Source organism: Bos grunniens, chromosome 14 (genome assembly GCF_055505025.1).
Source record: "Bos grunniens cultivar Pamir isolate PY7600 chromosome 14, Bosgru_T2T1.0, whole genome shotgun sequence".
Classification (NCBI taxonomy): domain Eukaryota; kingdom Metazoa; phylum Chordata; class Mammalia; order Artiodactyla; family Bovidae; genus Bos; species Bos grunniens.
The window spans coordinates 4,755,097-4,772,363 of NC_141178.1; the positions used below are offsets into that span (position 1 = coordinate 4,755,097).

The window sequence follows — 17,267 nt, forward strand, 5'->3', positions numbered from 1 at the left end:
AATGCCAAAGCCAGCCCCTCTAGCACTCCGTCAAAGGCCAGGATGTTCTGGCATGCTCTGTCCATTGTTTGGAGGGGTGATGTACACAACTAAGTATAACTGGAATTTATGAGTGATGCAGATTTTTTCAAGGCCACAAGTTACAAAGGAGACTGATCTTCTGTGCCCATGTCATGGACCTGATGTTCTGTACTGGGATCTGAAAGTATCACATCTTCATAACGTTTTGAAAGCTTTGGGTTTTATTTTGCAAAAAGCACGTACACATTTTATGTGGTTAAAAAGAAAAATGGTTTTGTATCTTGTCTGAAAAAATTGTCATAAAAGTGCCAGTATAGTCTAACAGAAAAAGATAAATGTAAGTTACAGGATGTATAATGCCACCATTACATTTTGGTCTCATAGGTATGGGTAAAACACAAGAGGATATTTAAAAAGTATCAAAATGAAGAAAAAGTCAACAACTATAGTTATCTTACACCTTGCATCCAAATAAGTCAACAAAGCTTGTAACATCTCAGGTATTTTTCTTTCCCATCAGTCCCACACCTAGTGCCTTCGTCCAGGTTTTCATTTTTCTCATCTGGTTTATGCAACTGTATCTTAATTTATGCACCTGCCACCAATATTTTCCCTCCAATCCAGCCTCCACTCAGTTTCTATACATATTATAAAACACAAATCTAATCCTGTCAGCTTCCTGCTTAACTATTCCTCCTTCTCATTTTCTTGCATCTTCTCCCAACCTCACTCTCACAACTGTGGGACCAGCACAGCATCACCTCATCATCACCTTTCTTCACACAAATATCAACTCCTAAGCTGACAATGGTTGGTTCTCCAAGATCTGATTCAAGCCTAACTTTCTACCTTTCTGTCCTCATCTCTTGCCTTCTCTTGCATGCACACACATACACACACACACAGACACACCCTCACCACACACCAGCCTTTCTACACAACTTACCATTTACAGAATAGATACTATTATCTCTACCTCCTCAACAATACCAGCTCATCAACCTGTCTATCTCATGCTTGATTACACATTGATAAGATTGCTTCCAAATATATTGCCCATTTTGCAACCACAAATACTTCATAGATACCATGTAAAGCAAGTCAAAGACAGACTGAAGTGCAATTCAAAAATGTAAAATATAGGGACTTCCCTGGTGATACAGTGGATGGGAATTGGACTGCCAGTGGGGGAAATGTGGATGCAATCCCTGGTCCAAGAGGATCCCACAAGCAGTGGAGCATGCACAGCCAAGTGCCACAACTACTGAGCAGTGCTTTAGAGCCCGCCAGCTGCAACTACCGAGCCCACAAGCTGCAGCTGCCGAGCCTGTGTGCCGCAACTACTGCAGCCTGTGCTCCACAGCAAGAGAAACCAGCGCAATGAGCAGCTGCTGCACCGAGACCAGGAGCGGCCCCAACTCGCCACAACTGGACAAAGCCCATGCACAGCAACCAAGACCTAGCGGAGCCAAAAGTAAACAAATAAATAAACTTTTCCTAAAAGGAATTTTTTTTTTCAATGTAAAATACAAAATAAAATTGCAGTGTCATTGCTGAAAGGGGTTGATTACAGATTATTTAGCATGATATTGTTTTTTTTTTTTATTTTAGAGCTGAGATCTTCTATAGAAACTACTTTAACAATCCTTTTTGCAGATAATTAGAAGCAAAACTTCAGGTTTCTAAGCATTATTGATTTTAACAGCCAAATAATAGAAATATAATTCACCAAATTATCATTCTGAAAAAAAACAATCTTTCGGTACTGAGGCAATTCAGATACAATCTACAAGTTTTAAACTTGACTAACTATAATAAATATTTTGATTAATTAATTTAATGAATTATAATGCACTTAATTTTGGAGGAAAGATCTAGTACATTTAAAATCAAATGATTTATTTCTTATATCAGTTGTTTGTTTCAGGTTAGATTATAATACTTATCCCAATTGAAAAAAATCTCTATTTTAATTAACATTCAGTTATCGTATAAGTGACTTACCTGTCATCTAATCCTATCTCCTCCATAATTTACTGACCTAAAACAAAACTGTTTATTTAGCTTCTATTTCTGTTATTTGGCAATTTGCACGTGTTCAACTAAGTGCTTCCAGACTCATGCATGCATCTGTCTGTCCTTAGCTGGGGTGACTTATTTCTGCTCCATGTAGCTTGCTCAAATAGCAGCTCAGGCAGTCTTCCAAGAGACAGAGCAGAAGCATGCAAGACATCTTGAGGCCCAGGACTACAATTTCAATGAATTCTACTAACCAAAACAAAAAGTCACATATAAACCCAGAATCAAGGAGCTAGTAAAGAGTTCATACCTCCACCTTTTGTTAAAAGGAGCTGCAGACACATGGTAAAGCATGTAACTTTAAGAAACAGTGAATTGTGGCTACAAGCTTTAGAATATAATAGGTACATCTATACAGCATGTGACTAATGACAGTTAAGTCTGTAAATATTTTCCATTTTAGATTAGAAAGTTAGGCCTTTATTTAGATGGCCAATGTTGACACTGTTAATCAATAAACCATTTATAATAAGAATAGGAAAGAGCTTTATTCCAACCAAACTAAGGATTATAGCTCAGTAGGCACAGATTCAAGAAGAACTTAAATAATGTTCTGCTGGGCTGCAAAATGGGGAAAGTCTATATAGGCAAAAACAGCAAAATTATATAAATTCCTTGTCCAGAATTAGGATTGGAGCTGGCAAGAAGTATGGTTGCTTATTAAACAAGGATTCGTTGGGGTCTGAAATGGTTGCATAGTTACAAGGGGAGATTTGTGACCATAATGTTGCAGCTGGTGGCCACTAGCAGATACTGTTTTGAAAACAGCTGGTGGTGTCCTAGAGTTTGACAGAGCATAGAAAATTCAAATTCTCAAAGATGCAGAAATGTGTTGGAAACCACATCCACAATGGCCACTCAGCTCCATTTTGAATCAGTTAATCCATTTTGATTTTTAAATGCACTCTCTCATTTAATGGTGAAAGCAGATGTACTCTGCATGTTTGACATAACATAGAAGTTCTAGTTAGCATAAAGACAAATCATATAAAAGCCAGAATGACTTCTGCATGACTTAATATATGAAAATTTCTTCCATCACTAATGAGAAACCACTGAAGATTTTAGTTCAGGACACTGGCAGGTCCAGGGTTGAGCTACAACTTTTGACTCCATTTAAAGATACTCCCAGTGGCCTTCCCAGGTGGCACGGTGGTAAAGAATCTGCCTGCCAAGGTCGGAGATGCAAGAGATGCTGGTTCAATCCCTGAGTTGGAAAGATCCCCTGGAAAAGGGAATGACACCCCACTCCAGTATTCTTGCCTAAAGAATCCCATGGACAGAGGAACCTGGTGGGCTGCAGTCCATGGGGTCACAGAATTGGACAAAACTGAAGCAGCTAGGCACACAGATCAACTGAAGTGAACTGAACTGAATCTCATGGTTATTTTAGCCACACTATGGTTGTGTAGGGCTTCCCAGGTGGCACAGCGGTAAAGAATCTGCCTGCCAATGCAGGAGACATGAGATGCAGGTTTCATCCCTGGGTTGGGAAGATCCCCTGGAGGAGGGCATGGCAATACACTCCAGTATTTTTGCCTGAGAATCCCATGCACAGAGGAGCCTGGAGGGCTATAGTCCATGGGGTCACAAAGAGTTGGACACGACTGAGTGACTGAACACAACACAACAAAATTTTTCCCATGCCACATAGAATAATCTATCCAGGAGTGTTCTTTGACCTTACCTGGGCCGTTTGCTTACCTGGAATGACATTCTACACAGAACACACTGTAACCTAGTAAGACCCTGCTCGAGCATCTATTGATGACCTCATTTTAGAAACTTTGCCCACTACCCACAGAACTGTGCAGCTGGCCATAAATGCTATTGTGCTATTCCAAGTAACAGCATTGCTGCACAGCGGTTCTTCATTTCCGCTACTGAACGATGAACGCTTCCACGAACGAAAATGGGCTTGAAGTCCCTGGCACAAATAAGGCATCTCACAAATGTCTGTGGAATCAACAGGAGAGCCAATAGCCCCCCGGAGGAGGGGTGGGGAACAACTTAAAGATACGGAAGCCTATGCTTTGGCCAAAGAACTGACTCATTGGAAAAGACCCTGATGGCTGGGGAAGATTGAAGGCGAGAGGAGAAGGGGACGACAGAGGATGAGATGGTTGGATGGCATCACCGACTGAACGGACATGAGTCTGAGTCAACTCCCGGAGTTGGTGATGAACAGGGAGACCTGGCGTGCTGCAGGCCATGGGGTCGCAAAGAGTCGGACGCGACTGAACTGACTGAAGTGAAAATCTATACGTCTGTAAGAACAAGCTGCTGTGAAATCACCTTCAGAAGTCAGTCGCCCACAATACAAAAACCATACAGAAGAGCCACACAGGAAAGACCTATTCATTCCCCAAAACCCAACGGCCCGCAAGATGTCTCGCTTTACGGTAAGTCCCGAGCGTTCGCCATAGATGCCGTAAAAGGGAAGGACGCCCGCTGTGGAGAATCTCCGGCTTCCGGCTTCGCGACGCCGTCCGGGCGGGAAAGGGCCCTCCGTCGGTTGGAGGGGGGGTTTTCGCCCCGCCCCGTCGGGCCGGGCTTCCGCCGACCCGGGAGGCGTGTTCCGGGCTTTCAGGCCCTGCGCTGGGCGCCGGTTACGATCCCGCTCCCCGTCTCCGGTGCCATGGAGGCACCGGGGGAGGCGGAAGTCGAGAATGAGGACGGCGACAGCAACTGCGGGGATTTGTGCTTCATGGACAAAGGCCTGCGGAGGTAAAGGGCGCTCCCGCCGGCGGGAGCGGCCCGCGCAGCCCCGGGCGGGGGTCGTGGGCCTGGGGCGGCCTCGGGGGAGAGCGGAGGTGCGGAGCGGCTTCTCCGAGGCAGCGCCCGAAGGCGTCTGGCTTCGGCCGCCGCTCCGCGCCACAGCCGCGCTGCTGAGGGGCCAGCCCCGTGTCCAGCGGGCCGCCCGCCCTCCGCTCCCGGGACTGCCCGCGTGCCTGCCAGCCTTTGCTGGCCCTTTCTTCACCGCTGCTGTTCGTGTGCTCGCTCTGTTGTTCCTGGTCCTCCCGGGTTCTGTCCTCTCTGCTCCTTCCCTGTGACGGAAAGTGGCAGCGGAGTTGTCTCTGGCAGCTGTGAAGTAAGACTTGGTTTTGCCTCGGTTCTCTTTGCCCCCATTCTGATTTCTCCTTTGCAGAGCGCTGTGATACGTGTATTGTTCACGTTTTTTGAAAATGCTACCGATTTCTCTCATGCAGCCCAAATATGTGCACGATACTAGGCCCTTGGTTCTGCGTTGCTGATTGGCCCCTGTGTGCTTTTTTTGTCTCACCCCTCTCCCTTTTTCCAGTTGACACCCTGTGATTAGGCACCCTAAGGCCCCAGGCAGGCAGTTCTGTGCCACCGTAGGCTTGTCTTTGCCTTTCCCCATACATGGTTTCTTTGTTGCCTGCGCTCTGTGCACACCCTGCTGATGATCAAAGCAGCTTGTTGTGGATCTCGATCTAAACTTTGCCAGAAAATGCCACGAAGATGTTTTTTCAAAGGAATATTTACATTTATAATTAATAATAGCTGCCACGTTGAATGCCATCTATGTGTGTGACTGTATTATCATCAGTCCTCAGAATTGTGCAAGGTAGTAATGTTACAGGGGACATATCTGAGACTCAGAAGATCTTTATAACTTTCCCAGCTTCATGAAGCTGGTGGACTAAGTTTGAATTCAAAATCATTTCTGTCTAATTTCACAGTCTGCTTTTTCAGACAGTTAACTATACTACAATATCTGCACAATATTAAATTCTGGAAACAATGTTTCAGAAAATAAATGGCTGTCATTAAGAGGGTGTGTTCCTAGCATAAGGTCTGGCACTAAATAATAGCTCATCCTGGGTCTCCTGCATTGTAGGCAGATTCTTTACTGTCTGAACCACGAGGGAAGCCCCAATAAATGACAAGCTAGATAATTGGAAAATATTAGAAATAATCACGTTCAGAGAGTGCTAGTGTGAAATTTCGGAGAAGGCAATGGCACCCCTCTCCAGTACTCTTGCCTGGAAAATCCCATGGACTGAGGAGCCTGGTGGGCTGCAGTCCATGGGGTCGCTAAGAGTTGGACAGGACTGAGTGACTTCACTTTCACTTTTCACTTTCATGCATTGGAGAAGGAAATGGCAACCCACTCCAGTGTTCTTGCCTGGAGAATCCCAGGGACGGGGGAGCCTGCTGGGCTGCTGTCTATGGGATCACACAGAGTCGTCTATGGGATCACACAGAGTCGGACACGACTGAAGCAACTTAGCAGCAGCAGCAGCATGAAATTTAGAAAGGCATAACCTTTTTCTGCGAGGGGTTCTCATGAGCTTCAGTCTGAAGAGTAAAGCGTAAACTGAATGATCTTACAACATATTCAAACTTTATGCGTTTCAATTTTAAATTTGAGATTCTTAATACTAATTTGGAAGCAAACCTGAATTCCTTGTTTTCCCTTTTTACTCCTTGACTGCTAACTCATTTTCCTGCTGTGAGATTTCCTACAGCTTTACTGTAACTGCTACAAAACATGGAAGAGATGCCCCTGATTTTCTGTGTCCCAGTTCCAGCATATCTAAATTATGTACACTGTAGCTTATATTCCTGGAACTCCTGTCTTCCGAAGAGACTCTAGTTTAAAATAGCAGCAATTCAGAGAATGAAAAGATGAGTTCCATCTAGAGGAGATGCAGTCCAAGTTTCAGCAAGGGAGGACAGAGACTGTTTCACTACAAATGGCAAGAGTTAGTGGCTTATTTTGAAATCAACTACATTCTGAGTTAAACAGACATTGCAGACAGTGATGAGAGTAAGATTGTAAACTCAAGTGTCAGATCCATATTTATCCTGGCTCTATTAGGTGATTTGTACAAGAACTTGGACAAGTTACCTACTTTCTGTAAATCGTATCCTTAAATACCTACTGCTTGGAGTTGTGAGGATTAAACGAGCAGGGGGAAACAGGTTTAGAGAGACTAATTCATTTACTCAAATAACATAGCAAAAAAAGTGCAGATTTGAACTTTTATAAATATTGCTTTTGCTTTATACTGATGACTGTTTGCATATAAAACCAAGAAATGCCCAGCATCCCTTTCCTTTCTTGACTGAGTTACTTATTTATATAAATGGTACCAAATGCAGGCTGGTTGTAAGAAACATTGCACCTTATGAGACATTTCAAAGCTAGCATAAGTACGAAGAATTTTATTATAGAACGAATAGAGTACCTGCATACTATCTACATGCTCTTTGGTTAATTTTAGTTTTTTTGGTCATGATTTTTAAGAACATTTTTTACTTGTTTTTAATAATATATATTTTCCTTTGTAGCATTTCAGAGTTATCTTTAGATTCAGCTCTTCATGCCATCAATCTTCATTGCAATAACATCTCGAAGATCACATCCATTGATCACGTTTGGAATTTACAACATTTAGATCTGTCATCTAATCAAATAAGTCAAATTGAAGGACTAAACACACTGACAAAACTATGCACTTTAAATTTGTCCTGCAATTTGATCACAAGAATAGAAGGTTTGTAAGTGCTTTTCATGTATTACTTTGGGTAAGGGAGATGATAAATATTCATAAAATTTTCAAAGCTGACTCTAAAAGTCATTATATAAAAAGTTTTTTTCTAAAAAAGTTACCAGTTTTTTAAAAAATTATTTTGCAAAATATCAATAAAATTGATTTCATTGTTATCAGATTGTAGATGTGCTTCAAAGCAATCTGAAATAGTATTGTACCAGTATATAACCCTAATTAGTTGATTATTTGAATCTTATAATGACTTTATTTTATTTTAGGTCTTGAAGCACTAAGTAATCTGACTAGACTGAATTTATCTTACAACCACATAAATGATCTTAGTGGTAAGTAGATAAGCTTCTGTTTTCTATAAAGCTGAGTATTGGTCACATGTAATGAGTGATATAGCTCTGCATGTTGTAGAACTGAATAATCCAATTTTTGACTTAAAATCTCATCTAGAGTGTTTCTCAGTCATATTTTTTTGATGGAGCTAAAGCTATAGCTGAATAAGAACTCAGGAGTGAAAACAAGAGTAACAAGTTACAGGAAAAATTTGGTTAGGAAGGACGTACTTTGGGAGAGACGTACTTTTAATCTTAGAGAATTGATGAGTTATCTGTTATCAGTGTATAGAGAGGAATAGTTCCAATAGAACTTTTCACAGTGATGAGAATACTCTGTGTGTGTGCTGTCTGGTATGGCAACTAATAGACGGATGTGCCTTTGAGCTCTTGAAATGTGACTAGTATACACTGAGGAACTGAATTTGTAATTTTAGTTAATTTTAATTAAATTTTTATTTCAGTTTAAAAAGCCACATGTGGCTAGCGCTACCACGCTGGATGTAGCATAGGTGTGTAGCATTCCAAAGGCTATAGCAAATTGACTATCACAAAAGGTTTTTTCTTTTTGATGTTTCCATGTCTAAGAACATTAAAAACTGTTAATCTTTTAATGACTTACAGTGATACACTAACAGTGAGCAAAATTTTATGATTATTCTTAAAATAATACGTCAGAACCAGGGAAATTCTGTAATTATCTTTATACTGCTGCTTGTCTGTCAGTCAGTCAGTCTCGTCCAGCTCTTTGCAAACCCAGTCTCTGCCAGCCTCCTCTGTCCGTGGGACTCTCCAGGCAAGAACACTGGAATGGGTTGCCATTCCCTCCTCCGGGGGATCTTCCTGACCCAGGGATCGAACCTCTGTCTCTTGCATCTCATGTATTGTTAGGTGGATTCTTTACCATGGAGCTATCTGGGAAGCCCCTAATTATCTTCATCAGATCAGATCAGATCAGATCAGTCGCTCCCTGTCTATCACCAACTCCCGGAGTTCACTCAGACTCACATCCATCGAGTCAGTGATCCCATCCAGCCATCTCATCCTCTGTCGTCCCCTTCTCCTCTTGCCCCCAGTCCCTCCCAGCATCAGAGTCTTTTCCAATGAGTCAACTCTTCGCATGAGGTGGCCAAAGTACTGGAGTTTCAGCTTCAGCATCATTCCTTCCAAAGAAATCCCAGGGCTGATCTCCTTCAGAATGGACTGGTTGGATCTCCTTGCAGTCCAAGGGACTCTTAAGAGTCTTCTCCAACACCACAGTTAAAAGCATCAATTCTTTGGCACTCAGCCTTCTTCACAGTCCAACTTTCACATCCATACATGACCACTGGAAAAACCATAGCCTTGACTAGACAGACCTTTGTTGGCAAAGTAATGTCTCTGTTTTTGAATATGCTATCTAGGTTGGTCATAACTTTCCTTCCAAGGAGTAAGCGTCATTATCTTCATAATCCTTATCAATATGGTATTTGAATCAGTCTTATTTCATTTGTTAGCTTTTCTCCCCTGCTAGGAAAATACTATCCTATGCCAGGAATTTAGTACACAAAAAATAAAATACAGTGACCTAGTCCCTACCCTTAACCAAAGTAGCAACAGTATTTTAATTTGTAAAAACATTTTTTCCCCAAAAACGTAAAAGTGTTAGAATTGAGTATTAACCATAGCTCTGTCTCTGCTGTATGATGTTGGGCAAAGTATATTGTTCTTTGGATGCAGCTTCCTTAACTGAAAAATGTGAATCTTGGATAAGATAGTTTTACTCAACAGATATTTATTGAAGATCATTCTATCAAGCACTATTCAATAGTGATGAAAAAATATTATAACAAATAGATAAGTTTCTTGTCACAGGGCTTACATTGTAGTGGGGAAATAAAACAAATGAGATCATGTCAGCTCCCTAAAAAAAATAAGCAAAAGATTTGAGCAGACTCTTTTCCAGAGGCTATCCAAATGACAAGCACCAAAAAAAAGTTTTGCATCCTTAGTAATTAAGGAAGTGCAAATTAAAATCGCAGTGAGATCCATTTCATACCTCTAGACCAGATATAGTTTAAAAAACTTAAAGTACAAAATGTTGATGAGATAGATTAAAGCTTTCATACATTACTAGTAGAATTCAAAATGGTAAAACTACTTTGGAAAATAGTTTGAAGGTAAGCATATAATCGTGCATTTCTACTCCTACGTGTTTACCTAGCAGAAATGAAAACATGTCTAATCAAAGACTTGTATATGAATGGTAAAACGATTATATTTCTTTTTAAAATTATCATGTTTATATGGGTATTCATAAACTCCAAAATTAGAAAACACCCATATGTCTATCACCTGGTAAATAGATAAACAAATTGTATTACATCCATAGGATGGGTTATTACTTGGCAATAAAAAGGAATGAACTATGGGGTCTTCCCTGGCAGTCCAGTGGTTAAGACTCCATGTTTCCAATGCAGGAGATATGGGTTGGAGCCCTGATCAAGAATCTAAAACCCCATTTGTACAGCCAAAAACAAAAAGAGAGTGAACTATTGATATATGCAGCAACATAGATAAGTCTAAAAATGTTAGAGTAAGTTATGCTAAGTGAGGACTTCCTGGTAGCTCAGTTGGTAAAGAATCTGCCTACAATGCTGGAGACTCCAGTTCAATCCCTGAGTCAGGAATATCCACTGGAGAAGGGGTAGGCTACCCACTCCAGTGTTCTTGAGCTTCCCTGGTGACTCAGCTGGTAAAGAATCCACCTGCAATGAGGGAGACTTGGGTTGGCTTAAAACTCAACATTCAGAAAGTGAAGATCATGGCATCTGGTCCCATCACTTCATGGCAAATTGATGGGGAAAAAATGGAAACGGTGGACTTTATTTTCTTGGGCTCCAAAATCACTGCAGCCATGAAAGTAAAGGATGCTCCTTGGAAGAAAAGCTATGACCAACCTAGACAGCATATTGGAAAGCAGAGACATTACTTTGCCAACAAAGGTCCATCCCGTCAAAGCTATGGTTTTTCCAGTAGTCACGTGTGGATGTGAGAGTTAGACCATAAAAAAAGCTGAGCGCAGAAGAATTGATGCTTTTGATCTGTGGTGTTGGAGAAGACTCTTGAGAATCCCTTGGACAGCACGGAAATCCTAAATCAGTTCTGAATACTCATTGGAAGGATTGATGCTGAAGCTGAAACTCCAATACTTTGGCCACTTGATGCAAAGAACGGACTCATTGGAAAAGACCCTGATGCTGCAAAAGATTGTAGACAGGAGAAGCAGGGGATGACAGAGGATGAGATGATTGAATGGCATCACCAACTCAGTGAGTTTGAGTAAGCTCCAGAAAGCTGTAGTCCATAGGGTTGCAAAGAGTCGGACACAACGGAGGGACTGAACTGAACTTAGGCTAAGTGAAGGGAGCAAATCACAGAAAATTATATTGTATGATCCTGTTTTGTGTGATATTCTGACAAAGGCAGAGATACAAAGGCAGAAATGAAATTAGTTACCAGGGACTGAAGACAAGAGAAGACTGATTTACATAGGGACACAGTGATTTGAGTGATGAAAATGTTCTTCATCTCCATTGTAAGGGTAACATAACCATATATGTTTGTTAAAGCACATCAAATTCTATGTATATATTTTCTATACAGAAAATATATAATTTTGTTGTTGTTCAGTCACTCAGTCATATCCAACTCTTTGTGACCCCATGGACTGCAGCGTATCGGGCTTCCCTGTCCTTCACCATCTCCCAGAACTTGCTCAAACTCATGTCCATCAAGTCAGTGATGCCATCCAATCATCTCATCCTCTGTCGTCCCCTTCTGCTCCAGCCTTCAATCTTTCCCAGCATCAGGGTCTTTTCTAATGAGTTGGCTCTTCACATCAAGTGGCCACAATATTGGAGCTTCAGCTTCAACATCATTTCTTCCAGTGAATATTCAGGATTGATTTCCTTTAGGGTTGACTAATTTGATCTGTCTGCAGTCCAAAGGAAAATATAATAAAACTATAAGTTTTAATAGATAATTCTTGTAATGACATTTTATCTGTTTAAAAACACTTTAGTAGGTAATGACAGTTTATATTATTAAGCACATGCAGAGACACGAAGGTGTGATCAAGCTTGCCAGGATAAGGAACAGGAAGAAGGCTCCTGCAACTAGAGCGTAGCAAATGATGGATTGATGTGCTAAGAAAAGAGGTGGGAAAGTAGGCAAAGTCAGATCACATAGAGCTTCATAAGCAGGGTGAGAAATTGGCATATTATTCGAAGAACAGTAGGAGGCCATTGAAAGGCTTTAAACCAGTAAGTACTTAATCTAATCCATCTGCTTAAAGAATCACTGGCTGCTGAGTGGGTGAAGAAGAATGAAGTTTAGTAGGACAGGAGCTAAAGGCCAGTGGCTAGTTAGAAAGCTGTTTCCGTGGTCTGGGTGTGAGGTTGGGGGCCTTGGACTAGCATGGAAATAGTGTAGAGGGGTAAATACATGAAGTCTACACGTGGGGTTCATAGAGTTTGCCGATAGACTGAGATGAGGAAGTGAAGGGAAGAGGAATCAAAAGGCATTTTAAGAGTTTTCTTTCTAATAATGAGTGGATGATGGTGCTATTTCCTGACATGGGAAAGATTGGAGCAGGGGTAAGAATTGTGGATTCTCAAATTTGAGAACCTCGTAAGGTATATGTGTGTGTGTGTATGTGTAGGGATAAGAATTAAGGATTCTGTCTTAAATTTGAAAACCTCATTGGAGGGGGGTGTGTGTGTGTGAGATCTGCAGTTTGGGGGTAGGGCATCATGGTGGGTGTTGTAGATTCGGGACTTCAGTGGTGTTTGTTGCCATGACTCTGGGAGATTCTGAGAGTCTGTGGCTAGAGGAGGAGGACCTGCAATGAGCCCCCAGGGGCACTTTAAAATTGAAACATAAAAGGGACGTGAAGTTGCAACTTAAGAGAAATAACAGGTAACAGGGAACTGGAACTCGGAAATGTGATGGTGAATTGAGAAGAAATGTTGAGTACGCATAAGAATACATGACAGGCAATCTGATCTTGTAGTGAGTGGTCAAAGAAGACTTCTGAGGGTGTGACAGATGAACAGAAGTTAGTGATAAAGCCTATGAAGAAAATAAAAGAGGCAGCTCTGTAAAAAAGATAAGTAGAAGTTAGCAAGAAACAAAGATCATTGAGGAGAAAAGAGTATTCCAGTCAGGTTGAAGAAATGGAAGGAAAAAAAGAAAGGTGAGTCCTTTTACATTATTATCAATAGTGTTAGTATAGTACTATAATGGTCTTCCAGAATCCCCTGCAATGCGGAAGATCTGGGTTCGATCCCTGGGTCAGGAAGATCCCCTGGAGGAGGGCATGGCAACCTCTCCAGGACTCTTGCCTGGAGAATCCCATGGACAGAGGAACCTGGTAGGCTACAGTCCATGGGGTCACAAAGAGTTGAACACAACTGAGCAATTAAGCATGGTACTATATTGTGTACTTATGCTTTTATTATCATGTTAGGGCAGTTTTTGTATTAATTTTTATATTTTTTTTCCTATTTGTGTTAATGTTTTCAAATAACTAGAAGTTTGTGTATTTATGAATGGAGAGTACTAAGCCAGGCAAAATTCGAAAACTAAGACCTTCAGTGAAGCAGAGTAAAGAGGTCCTTTTGAAAGAATGGCCCTTCTGAAAGAAGGGAAGCTAGGGCCTGCCACCGTGGGTGATTCTCCTCTCATTGAGGGGTGCTCCTCCTCTCATTGAGGGGTGCTCCTGGAGGTTTTGACTGCCTCACTGCTGCTGCTACTGCTGCTAAGTTGCTCCAGTCGTGTCCGACTCCGTGCGACCCCATAGACAGCAGCCCACCAGGCTCCGCCATCCCTGGGATTCTCCAGGCAAGAACACTGAAGTGGGTTGCCATTTCCTTCTCCAATGCATGAAAGTGAAAGGTGAAAGTGAAGTCGCTCAGTCGATTCCGACTCTCAGTGATCCCATGGACTGCAGCCTACCAGGCTCCTCCGCCCATGGGATTTTCCAGGCAAGAGTACTGGAGTAGGGTGCTATTGCCTTCTCCGTGACTGCCTCACAATCTTGGGTTAAACCTTGCTCAGCACACTCAGTTTTGAGTAAAACTCTGACCCCTGTGCACCACAGCTGAAGTGCAGGCCGGCCAGGAGCTGTGCTGGCACCAGAAGCCTCTACTTCGAACCTAGTTTCTGACATCACCTTGCTCTAGATGCATTTATGTGAGAAACGTTACCAGGGAACTAAATCAAAGGGATGATATTGGTGTTTATTTTATACTCAACCCAATAAAATTGGAGTATTAGCTTATGTCTGATAATTTAAAAAGGTGTGTTGGTTGAGAACTTGGAAGCCATTGCCTTATTCTTATTCTCATAAAAGTGCATGGGCCTGGGGAGGCCCATTTTTTTGTTGGAGGAGAACCAGAGCCTAGGTATCCCGAGCTCTGGCCTCGAGAGATGCCAAACCCTCGTTTCTTCAAAATAGCAGCTCACTTTGCTAATACCCTGTTCGTTGGCTAGCTCTTTGCAACAGAGTCTTATTAATGCAGCTCCTTTGCCTCTTTAAATAAAATGAATATGAAAGTTATTTTTAATTAGCTGTTAGAAAAATGACTGCTGTGACATCACAAGAGCGTTGTTTGTATTGTAGGTTTGATGCCTCTTCATGGAATTAAACATAAACTTAGATATATTGACCTGCACAGTAACTGTATCGACAGTATCCATCACCTACTTCAGTGTACGGTAGGATTACACTTCTTGACTAATCTTATTTTGGAAAAAAATGGAGAGGATAATCCTGTCTGTCATTTACCAGGTATGAACGATTCACTTAATACTTTTTATAACAGTGATATTAAAAGCTTCTTTATTTTCTGCATCTACTATCTATGACCTCCTTGAATTTGTCTTAAACTTTGCAGTTTCATATTTTTGGAAGAATATAATTACACATAAATTATTAAGATTAAATTACTGTTAAAAGAGGGATACAAGCTGAAGAGATAAGATTGTATTTAGACAGTTTTATATTTAATAAATGATGCTTCAAAATTAAATTGTGTTAATGATATATCCTTATAGTATAATGCTGCTGCTGCTGCTGTATGTCGCTTCAGTCCTGTCCGACTGTGCGACCCCAAAGATGGCAGCCCACCAGGCTCCCCCGTCCCTGGGATTCTCCAGGCAAGAACACTGGACTGGGTTGCCATTTCCTTCCCCAATGCATGAAAGTGAAAAGTGAAAGTGAAGTCACTCAGTCGTATCCAACTCTTAGCGACCCCATGGACTGCAGCCTATCAGGCTCCTCCATCCAATGGATTTTCCAGGCAAGAGTACTGGAGTGGGGTGCCATTGCCTTCTCTGATAGTATAATACTAAGCAACCATAAAAAAAAAAGAATATAGAATCTCTATAGCTATTGATAGTTATCTCCAAGATATACCACTGTTAAGAGAAAAAAAAGCAAGCAAGTTGCAAAGCAGTGTGTATAATAGACTACTATTTGTGTTCAGAGGATAACTGTGTGTGTTTGCTGACTATACATATAAAATAGCTAGAAGGATTCACAAAAAGCTGATAATAATAATTAGCTTCAGTATTTGGTGGGTAGGGATCAGGAAATATGCAAAGGGCAGCTGAAAATCAGGAAATGTTAGAAAAACTTTTTACTGTCTTCTGAATTTTACACCATGTGAATGTCTTAAATTATTAATAAGTAATGATTTTTTTAAGAAGAAAGCTTAAACTTCATATGATGTATAGAAGATGCTACTGAAATGCCATTTGATCTAATTGGAAATCATTGAGATCCGTGAAGATAAAGTGGACCAGACTGCCATTTCTAGAACTCATTTATCTCAAATTGCTTAACCTAACATCTGCTGGATCATGGAAAAAAGCAAGAGAGTTCCAGAAAAACATCTATTTCTGCTTTATTGACTATGCCAAAGCCTTCGACTGTGTGAATCACAATAAACTGTGGAAAATTCTGAAAGAGATGGGAATACCACCTGACCTGCCTCTTGAGAAATCTGTATGCAGGTCAAGAAGCAACAGTTAGAACTGGACATGGAACAACAGACTGGTTCCAAATAGGAAAAGGAGTATGTCAAGGCTGTATATTGTCACCCTGCTTATTTAACTTATATGCAGAGTACATCATGAGAAATGCTGGACTGGAAGAAACACAAGCTGGAATCAAGATTGCTGGGAGAAATATCAATAACCTCAGATATGCAGATGACACCACCCTTATGGCAGAAAGTGAAGAGGAACTCAAAAGCCTCTTGATGAAAGTGAAAGTGGAGAGTGAAAAAGTTGGCTTAAAGCTCAACATTCAGAAAACGAAGATCATGGCATCCGGTCCCATCACTTCATGGGAAATAGATGGGGAAACAGTGGAAACGGTGTCAGACTTTATTTTTTGGGACTCTAAAATCACCGCAGATGGTGACTGCAGCCATGAAATTAAAAGACGCTTATTCCTTGGAAGGACAGTTATGACCAACCTAGATAGCATATTCAAAAACAGAGACATTACTTTGCCAACAAAGGTCCGTCTAGTCAAGGCTATGGTTTTTCCTGTGGTCATATGTGGATGTGAGAGTTGGACTGTGAAGAAGGCTGAGCGCCAAAGAATTGATGCTTTTGAACTGTGGTGTTGGAGAAGACTCTTGAGAGTCCCTTGGACTGCAAGGAGATCCAACCAGTCCATTCTGAAGGAGATCAGCCCTGGGATTTCTTTGGAAGGAATGATGCTAAAGCTGAAACTCCAGTACTTTGGCCACCTCGTGCGAAGAGTTGACTCATTGGAAAAGACTCTGATGCTGGGAGGGATTGGGGGCAAGAGGAGAAGGGGATGGCAGAGGATGAGATGGCTGGATGGCATCACTGACTTGATGGACATGAGTCTGAGTGAACTCCGGGAGTTGGCAGTGGACAGGGAGGCCTGGCGTGCTGTGATTCATGGGGTCACAAAGAGTCAGACATGACTGAGCGACTGAACTGAACTGAACTGAACAATAAGATTCAAACGTAGAATATGAACATACATTCTTAAAATCTTTTCGGATAGAAGTTGGCTGAAGAGGCTCTAGTCTCATTAATACGCAGTTATAAGAAGGCTTTTCCCAGAATGGAAACCTGTTTTGATAGTTTTACTTTGCAGAAGAATATGTTAGGTTTGAGATCACCTGTTTTCCTCAGCCCACATAATAATAGAATCTCCCTGAAAATCAGAACAGATTTCTGTTTGGGAGGGAAATCCTTTTCTTAGAAGAAAACC

At 41.4% G+C, this 17,267-nt stretch overlaps 1 protein-coding gene across 15 annotated transcripts in view; it reads left to right on the forward strand.

Annotated features, from left to right (window-relative positions):
• The first annotated feature begins 4,673 nt into the window (after positions 1-4,673).
• The window catches only part of LRRCC1 (leucine rich repeat and coiled-coil centrosomal protein 1), a 43,650-nt gene continuing 31,056 nt past the window's right edge, over positions 4,674-17,267 (forward strand). For 6 of the 15 annotated variants that reach the window (XR_015140441.1, XR_015140442.1, XR_015140443.1 and 3 more), the window contains exons 1-4: positions 4,674-4,827; positions 7,420-7,625; positions 7,901-7,966; positions 14,631-14,798. Coding sequence is in view for 8 of the 15 variants with exons in the window: in XM_086335798.1 (XP_086191924.1) it covers positions 4,739-4,827; positions 7,420-7,625; positions 7,901-7,966; positions 14,631-14,798 (529 nt within the window). In the remaining 7 variants the exon portion in view is untranslated. Of the gene's footprint in view, positions 5,192-7,419; positions 7,630-7,900; positions 7,967-14,630; positions 14,799-17,267 lie in introns of all 15 variants that reach the window. The other 9 variants (XR_015140444.1, XM_086335799.1, XM_086335804.1 and 6 more) reach the window with 4 other exon arrangements.